This window comes from Littorina saxatilis, linkage group LG12, assembly GCF_037325665.1.
Source record: "Littorina saxatilis isolate snail1 linkage group LG12, US_GU_Lsax_2.0, whole genome shotgun sequence".
Taxonomy (NCBI): Eukaryota; Metazoa; Mollusca; class Gastropoda; order Littorinimorpha; family Littorinidae; genus Littorina; species Littorina saxatilis.
This window is the reverse complement of record NC_090256.1, coordinates 4,143,901-4,153,802: the sequence shown is the minus strand read 5'-3', so window position 1 is coordinate 4,153,802 and position 9,902 is coordinate 4,143,901. Positions and strand designations below refer to the sequence as shown.

The following is a 9,902-nucleotide window of genomic DNA, read 5'->3' as shown; positions in this document are numbered from 1 at the left end:
GTTTTTGTCATCATTTTGGTAGTGAGAAAATAAGTGCCAAAATGTGTGTGTCAGGGGTCAATTGGTTTGACTTAAACTTGACGTTCGTGTTTTTCCGGACGTCTGTGTATCGACACACAAATACACGCACTCCATGACTTTGTAAGAAGACAAAACATATCGCTAGGTTTCATTTGTTTGTGGTGAATTTATGACCTTTCATGGAGTAGTTTTGTTTTTTGTTTACTTTTGCCAGTTTGCCAGTTCGTTTTTGGAACTTTGCAAAGCAGTGTCTCGTCGTCTGTTTAGGTCTGGGGAAACGCCAATGAAAAGAGCCGAAGAATCCCCGAGCGTTTCTATTGGGTTTGCTTTTGATTATCCATGTATAAACCTGCTTCCTGCAACTATGGTAACCGGGGATTTATTGCATGGGGAACATGAGATTTATTTCCCAGGTGCTTGTGAATGAAAACTCGTGAAAATGATGACAAATGCTGTTATTCAAACAAAAGAAGCAATGAGCTGAAACTAGCAAACAATAATCTTAAATTTCAGTGCAACCTTCACAATTTTATATGAATTTTGCTGATTTGAGTTTAACAATTTTGCCTCCTGACATTAAATCAGACAGAGGTCACATATATAAATATAGGCATAAAGGCTTGATTAGCTACGCACACGTCTATATAATATTAGAAACATCAGACTACTGGTCCAAGGAGGGTCTATAATGGCATGCTTCTCTTACGCGTTATCGGAGAAAAAAGAGTGTGCATCGGACTGAGACCGCGGTGTGATCGGTTTCCTTTGTAGCCTTGTTCGCTTGACTGTCCTTTTGACTTGTCTACATAACATGTTTTTCCCCCTTTGTAATAGAGTGTGCCCGTGACTGAACCGGTGAAAGAGAGAGAGACAGACACACAGAGACAGACGGACATATATATCACGCATTCAAGTCAAGTCAAAGTCAAATATTTTATTGTTTTGGGCCCAGAGGCTTTTGAAACAAAGATATAATTTTAACAAAAAAACATTCACATCGGCCAGTAAATCTCAAGCCATTACGACGAATATTTACTTTTCACGGCCTATTATTCCAAGTCACACGGGTATTTGATCTATAGAGATCTATTCGGGAAAGAGGGATGAGAAATGTATTTGGGTGTCGTGGATCATTAAAGTACGAACTTCGAAAGTAGAATAGGAGGTGCTCTTATTCGTGTTTATTATCACTGCTTTACTGTAAAGCAATCTTCTTTTTTTAGCGCCAATGTGTTTTTAAATGTTTGTACTTTTTTGCTAGAGATGTTAAATGCTACCGCAGAATTACTTTGAGTGCTCCTTTATGCAAACTAAGTAATGGCTTCAATGTATAAGGACTTGCAGTGTCCCATAGTGTGAATGAATAATCAATATTTGTTTGAATGTGCACGTGAAAAAGCATTATGCTACATTCACAAAAAATGTTTAATTCCTGATCACAAAAAGATCTTTTTTGAGAAAAATAAAAATAAAAATCACCGCCTTGTGCATTCATGTCACAACATTTGCAGAAACTGTCCTAGCGATCAACGCCTTTCCTTTTTGTATGAGATTCGAAAAATAAATAAAACTGAATTATTTTCTTGCCCGCAAACGTGAAAAGTCTACGTTTCAGAGTTAACCTCTTTGCAGCAAAACAAAAAGGATATACATATAACAATGGAAAACTTAGATAAAAGCATAAATGGCCGGACTTTTAGTTTTTAAACGTCAGCGCAAACAAAACAAGTCGCGTAAGGCGAAATTACAACATTTAGTCAAGCTGTCGAACCAACAGAATGAAACTGAACTCACTGCATTTTTACAGCAAGAGCGTATACTCGTAGCATCGTCAGTCCACCGCTCGATGCAATGGCAGTGAAATTGACAAGAAGAGCAGGGTAGTAGTTGCGCTGAGAAGGATAGCACGCTTTTCTTTATCTCTATTCTTTTTAACTTTCTGAGCGTGTTTTTAATCCAAAAATATCACATCTATATGTTTTTGGAATCACGAACCCACAAGGAATAAGATGAAGTTGTTTTTAAATCGATTTCGGAAATTTTATTTTAATAATAATTTTTGTATTTTTAATTTTTAGAGCTTGTTTTTAATCCAAATATAACATATTTATATGTTTTTGGAATCAGAAAGTGATGAAGAATAAGATAAACGTAAATTTGGATCGTTTTAAAAACAATTTTTATTTTTTTAAATTTTCAGATTTTTAATGACCAAAGTCATTAATTAATTTTTAAGCCACCAAGCTGAAATGCAATACCGAAGTCCGGCCTTTGTCGAAGATTGCTTGGCCAAAATTTCAATCAATTTGATTGAAAAATGAGGGTGTGACAGTGCCGCCTCAACTTTTACAAAAAGCCGGATATGACGTCATCAAAGATATTTATCGAAAAAAACAAAAACGTCCGGGGATATCATTCTCAGGAACTCTCACGTCAAATTTCATAAAGATCGGTCCAGTAGTTTGGTCTGAATCGCTCTACACACACACACACACACACACACACACAGACAGACACACATCCACACACACACACACACACACACACACACACACACACATACACCACGACCCTCGTCTCGATTCCCCCCTCTACGTTAAAACATTTAGTCAAAACTTGACTAAATGTAAAAAGCAGACAACTGCCGTTTTAAATAAGTAAAACGCATATACATAGCACCAAAAAACGAAACGGTCTCCAAAATTCGATCTCTTCTTTCGAATGAAGAAACACATGAATAAGACGAAACAAGATACTTTGGGTATCCGTTCTCTCAACCACAATAACCTACTTTTGCAAAGGGCGTAATCTAGAGGAATATAACACTCAAAACAAAGCAAAAATACATTAACCAAACCACTTTCGACGTAACCCAAGTGTTCAGATACACCATGGGGGGAGATAAAACATTTTTTCTCAATTTTTAGCGTTTTTGTGTGTTGTTTAAGCCAGCGTGCTCCAACTCATAACATCACAGTAAAGGTACTAAAATTAATGGGGGAAAAAAGTATCTTAAAGCGATATCAAAACACTCGGTCATTATGTCGGCCTGAAAGATCAAAACTGAACACTCCAAATCAGGCAATTTTTAGCTAAACAGTCCTGACAGGCCGAAATCCGTCCACCGAGACAGGTCAGCTGTCTCATTTGCACATACCAGCAACAATCCTATTGCACAAAATTGACGTTTTATTATTGTTGGGGGCACATTTTCAGCTTAACACAACACATCCAATACTTCGGGATTCAAGGGAAAAAAATTAAGAATATAATGAAACATTTATTAAGTTTGTTTTTGCAATTTCCATGTATGCCTAGTTTTGATTAACAAATGCGCAATTTTCGGTTTCAAGTTGAAATGCAATCTCCTGTACCGGAATGGGTCAAAGGTTGTTTGACCAAAAATGTCAATCAATTCAATCGAAAAGAGCGGTCGCCACAGTGCCGCCTCAACTTTTTTAAAGGACATAAAAGACGTTATCAAAAACATTTTAATTATTTATATTGACTGGACGTATAGTCGTTTACACTGAAACCGAATTCTTCTGTGACTATGACCTTTTCCGTGGAGTCAATTCCGGGGAGGGGGTAATCCCAAGGTTTCAGAAACAAGCAAGGATTAGGAAAAAAACAATTCTTTTTCGAAGCATAGTTTTTCAGACAGAGGTCCTACACTCTTCACCACACACCATCAGCAAGTGCCAAATTAGACCACGCACAAACAATATTAGCAGTCATGGCATTGTGAGTTCAGATTTTTTTGATTTTTTAAGACGGGATGTTTTAGGTGATGTTTTTTTTGGGTTTTTTTTTTCAACGTACTTTCAGATAGGGAACGTTTTGAGAATCACTTATGGTGGGAACAGCGTCTTGTGGCAAACCTCAATGGAGGCCATGACTACGGAGTGTGTGGGTAAGAGTATTTACAGTCTCGTGGTGAATATTTTTTGTCCCAAGCTTTTACGAACTAGTGTTAATCTACCGTTTTCTTTTGAATGAACGACTTAAAGGCACAGTCTGCCTCAAATGGTTTACAGAACGATTTAAATCTTCTGACGAACAAAAGCAGTTCTAACCTTATGGAACCCACTTGCAATAGCATTTAACAGCATTAGATAACACAGTTCGTTTGAATGGCTATTTAGCTTGCGAAAACCACACACCAGATTTCGTGGTTTATTTGACCCCTTAGCCATCTTCGACCCGTGTCACCCACTTTCCTTTTTTTCACAATTTAGTCGCCAGTTTGTGATTCCAATGCGACTCGATGTATCTGCAATAGCACGTAATTTCGTACCTCTGAATCTAAAATGCAACAAACGACTGGGATTTTTTTCGTATTGTTTATCGTATGTGTTGACACACACAAAGTAGATTTCAAGTTATTTTCCTTCTCAAATCTTATTGAAATGTGCAATTTTAGATTTCGTTAATTTCACAGTATGAAGAGAGGAGGGGGGGGGAGTCGCGAAATAAGGCGTTATTAATTATGAGCTCCCAAAACTGTGTTTGACTTAATGTTGTTCTATTCACGCTTCACGCGACTAGTTCCAGGTAAGGATTGGATTATGGTGGTGGGGATGGGGGTGGTGTGTGTGTGTGTGTGAGTGTGTGTGTGTGTGTGTGTGTGTGTGTGTGTGTGTGTGTGTGTGGGCACGCGTGTATGTATGCGTGTAGGTATGCGTGCGCGAGTAAGTGCATGCGTGAGTACGTGCCTACGGCGGGGATGTAGCTCAGTCGGTAGCGCGCTGGATTTGTATCCAGTTGGCCGCTGTCAGCGTGAGTTCGTCCCCATGTTCGGCGAGAGATTTATTTCTCAGAGTCAACTTTGTGTGCAGACTCTCCTCGGTGTCCGAACACCCCCGTGTGTACACGCAAGCACAAGACCAAGTGCGCACGAAAAAGATCCTGTAATCTATGTCAGAGTTCGGTGGGTTATAAAAACACGAAAATACCCAGCATGCTTCCTCCGAAAGCGGCGTATGGCTGCCTAAATGGCGGGGTAAAAACGGTCATACACGTTAAAGCCGTGGGAGTTTCAGCCCATGAACGAACAAACAAACAAACAGTACGTGCCTACATAACTATGTCTGTCTGGGTGTCAATGTCCACTGAAATGACTGGGAGCACGACTTATCAAATGGAAGATGTCAATGTCCACTGAAATGACTGTGAGCACGACTTCAGCAAAAGGAAGATGCTATTTCTTACTTTTTATATTTAGTCAAGTTTTGACTAAATATTTTAACATCGAGGGGGAATCGAGACGAGGGTCGTGGTGTATGTGCGTGCGTGTGTGTGTGTGTGTGTGTGTGTGTGTGTGTGTGTGCGTGCGTGCGTGCGTGCGTGTAGAGCGATTCAGACCAAACTACTGGGCCGATCTTTATGAAATTTTACATGAGAGTTCCTGGGATTGATATCCCCGAACGTTTTTCTCCTTTTTTCGATAAATATCTTTGATGACGTCATATCCGGCTTTTCGTGAAAGTTGAGGCGGCACTGTCACGCTCTCTTTTTTCAACCAAATTGGTTGAAATTTTGGTCAAGTAGTCTTCGACGAAGCCCGGACTTCGGTATTGCATTTCAGCGTGATGGCTTAAAAATTAATTAATGACTTTGGTCATTAAAAATCTGAAAATTGTAAAAAAAAAATAAAAAATTATAAAACGATCCAAATTTACGTTTATCTTATTCTCCATTAATTTCTGATTCCAAAAACATATAAATATGTTATATTTGAATTAAAAACAAGCTCTGAAAATTAAAAATATAAAAATTATTATCAAAATTAAATTTTCCAAATCAATTTAAAAACACTTTCATCTTATTCCTTGTCGGTTCCTGATTCCAAAAACATATAGATATGATATGTTTGGATTAAAAACACGCTCAGAAAGTTAAAACGAAGAGAGGTATACAAAAGCGTGCTATCCTTCTCAGCGCAACTACTAAACCGCTCTTCTTGTCAATTTCACTGCCTGAACGGTGGACTGACGATGCTATGAGTATACGGTCTTGCTGAAAAATTGCATTGCGTTCAGTTTCATTCTGTGAGTTCGACAGCTACTTGACTAAATATTGTATTTTCGCCTTACGCGACTTGTTGTTTGTTGTGGTAATGAATCTTCAGATGATTGTCATCGACATTCATGTTAATTTCTCATGAAGAATAAATCTAGTTTTGTTTTTGTTATGTATACGTTCGCGTTTACCTTATCGGTTCGGGCCGGTGTAACACGAGAAAATTATTCCCACGAGATTTTTCTCCGGAGTAAAAATTTCGTACGAAAACTTTGCTCCCTTTACATAATAAACTACGACAGGTGTGTTCCGAGTCAATATTTCGGTCGAAAATGTTACTCTCCTGACGAGTAAATAACGAATAAATTATTCCACCCTAACACGAGCAATTTACTGCCCACGCCAGGTGTACGCAACTTTTAATCCCCTGTCCCCTGTTAGTCTTGGTGGTGGAAGGGGTGGAGGGAGGGTAGCGCGACATTTGTTTGCGCGAGATCACATATTGGCATTATTCCTTTGCCCGCATCCCATTTTCGCGTACGAGAATTTTACTGGAAGTAACAAATTTGGGGAGTCAAAGTTTTGTTGAGGTAGTAATTTTTCGTACCGTGGGGAGTTCTTTTCTCGTACAAAAGGTGTACTCGGAGTAAGAATTTCGTACGAAATTTTAACTCCGGAGTAAATTTTTCGTGGAGTAAAAATGTCGTGTTACACCGGTATTCTTTGTGGATTCCTGCATCGTTCAACGGACGGTTATCATGGCAATGAGTGTGACATCTGAACGTGTTTTTCCACTGCTAGGGACATTTTGACTAAACAGAGAATATCGCTGAAGGCAAAACATGTGAACCGCCTTTTCGTATTAAAGAAAAACATTAAATACATTATCTGGTGCTATTGTATGGCTTCAGTGCAGTGATGAAAAACTACAGCTCTATTATTCAGTATTAGTCTAGAGGCTGACTTACAAAAGGTCAAACACCCTAAACGTTGCTTGTTAGAAGCAAGCATCCACTCTGGTCTTGTAGTTTGGACATTCAGCTATATGCCTGGCATGGATGCCACTTCTGAATTTTACTGGTATGGCCGCCATGACAGTTTTCAAAATGGCGGCCGAAACCGCCATACACAAGCCTATTTCCACTTGAATATGAAGTAAATCCCAAAACCAAATGGCTATTTATACTAATTCGAGGCTGCAGAACTCGAATATTATGATACAATTTGTGCTTATTGCAATTTAAAATAAGTTTTGGTCAAAATATTTGTTTTATTCAAATTGTGTTGGTCCAATCACAAACGATTGTTCTTTCTTCAAATGATTTCAAGTAGGTTTGTTTTCAGTTTATGTCACAGGAATAGAATATGGAGCCAGCATGTAGACTTTCATCAGAAATAAGGTGCCGGCAAGAAGCAATAGATATTGAGCGGGAGCAGTGTATTTTTTGTCAAGATGCCAGACCAACCAGCAAGACAAATCCACTACGACAAGCTATATGTTTCTTTCTTTATTTGGTGTTTAACGTCGTTTTCAACCACGAATGTTATATCGCGACGGGGAAAGGGGGGAAGATGGGATAGAGCCACTTGTTAATTGTTTCTTGTTCACAAAAGCACTAATCAAAAAATTGCTCCAGGGGCTTGCAACGTAGTACAATATATGACCTTACTGGGAGAATGCAAGTTTCCAGTACAAAGGACTTAACATTTCTTACATACTGCTTGACTAAAATCTTTACAAACATTGACTATATTCTATACAAGAAACACTTAACAAGGGTAAAAGGAGAAACAGAATCCGTTAGTCGCCTCTTACGACATGCTGGGGAGCATCGGGTAAATTCTTCCCCCTAACCCGCGGGGGATACGACAAGCTATAGAGGATGGCATAAACAACGTCACTCAAGGCATACATCAACGTGAGAAATACAATGATGAAACCTTCATTGAAGTGATTGATACCCTTAAACCGTTTAACCTTTTATGCCATGCCTCATGAAATACGTTGGCATAAAGATTGCTACAGCAGCTTTACACACGAGGGCAACATTGAACGGCTTAAGCAGCGTTTTAAACCAGAAGCTGTCTCTGACACAAATGCTGTCAAGTTTAACTTCCACTACCCAGCCAACAAAGACACTGCTCCGATCTTCAGTCACTACTACGGACTGGTCAAAAAGCATCTTTTGCCAGTCCAATGCCCCTGAAAGCAAACTGAACCAAGTCGCGTTTGAGCACACGTCTACCAAAATGATTCAACTGTCTCTGTTCGATCCAGTCATGAGGTGCAGGTTAGCTGGGGTCTCTGATATGATGGCAGATGAAGGAAAGTATCACTTTAAGTGTTATGTACTCTTTTGCCGAAAGCATGAACACAAAAGCAGTCAAAGTGAGGAGAAGAACCATGATTCCATCTGTTTTGAGAACACAATGACAGACCTCCAGAAGGAGATGGCAAAAGGACATATTTTTTCCCTGAAAACTGTCTGGGACCACCATAGCATGATGCTCTCGAGAGATTTTGATGTCCAGCCTGCTCCTTACAGAAGCAACCGATTCAAAGAGAAGATACTGAAAGTTCTCGGTGATACGGTGTCATTTGGGCAACCACTGGACCCCCTAAAGCCACTTCTGATTGTGCCATCAGGTTTTGGTGATGTTGCAGTGAAAAACATGCTTCAAAACATCATTGAAGAAGGGAGCTGCAGTGAAGATGAAGATATGCTCCAGACTGAAAATGAGCATACCACATTTCACCACGAAGATGACATTCTGAGCTGGTTGTTCCGAGTTGCTGTGAAGATCCACAATGGCATGAAACATACCAAAGGACATGACACAGTTGGCAACCTAGACATAGAACATGCTGAAAAAGTGGTGCCAGAGACCTTGTTTCTTCTCATTAAACTCTTGTGTGCAGATGGTATCCCTGATGAAGAGGCAAGTCATGACAAGAAAACAGAGATCAGGACCAAAGTTCTTATCGTCTGTCAAGACACTGTGTTTCTAGCATCATGAGGCCGAAAAATGACACCCAAGCATCTTGGTCTGGAGCTAAGTGTTCATCAAGCAACGTGGTCCAAAGAGCTTGTGACACTTCTCAATGCTGCTGGTCATTCAGTGTCATACGAGACCGTACTTCGTGCCGACACCGACACAGCCATATGACTCATGTCATCAGCCGGTATCATGTACATGGCAATGTCATGATACCAATAAACTTTTCTGAGGAAACACAACAAGGATATGTCCGTTTCTCAGCGGACAACATCGACATCATTGAAAAAACCCTCAGTGGAATGGGAACCTTTCACGCAACCCAGTATAAGAGAAAAACCCGCCAAGAGCCAGTAATAGATATTCAGGTCAAGGTGTCGTCTTCAAAAGTTGTCCAAACACCTCCTGAACTTTCTGATCTGGAAAACGCAAACATGACAAATCCGAAACCAGAACCGTTTCTTTCAAAAAGAGGTGCAGGAACACTGGTATGACCCAGATGCTAAAAATATGATGGAGTCTCTCACTTTGGACCTGGCATGCTTGTTTGCTTTTGCACGATAGCATCAGCCCGATCTCCAGGTAGTTCCAGGATGGAGTGGCTTCAATCAAAAGATGTCCACCGCCGACACTCCTCGTACAGAAGTAGGGCCCATGCCTATTCTGAACGCTCTAGCCCATTAATGTGACACTCTCTGGACTGTCATGAAACGTGGCTTGGCAATGACCAAAAAACTGGGCGAAACATTCACGATCAAAGCAAAAATGTTGCAATGGGACAAGAAAGACAGTTGCAAAGATTTCATCTTCATGTTGGAAGGATTCCACATTCAAATGATCTTTTCCAAGGTGATAGGTGAATA

The 9,902-nt window shown here is 39.9% G+C and overlaps 1 protein-coding gene across 1 annotated transcript in view; it reads left to right on the top strand.

Moving 5' to 3' along the window:
• LOC138982012 (trichohyalin-like) overlaps window positions 1-9,060 on the top strand; it is a 27,000-nt gene extending 17,940 nt beyond the window's left edge. Inside the window, exon 5 of the mRNA XM_070355213.1 lies at window positions 8,410-9,060. Coding sequence (XP_070211314.1) covers window positions 8,410-9,060 — 651 coding nt within the window. The remainder of the gene's footprint in view (window positions 1-8,409) is intronic.
• The last annotated feature ends 842 nt before the right edge of the window (window positions 9,061-9,902 follow it).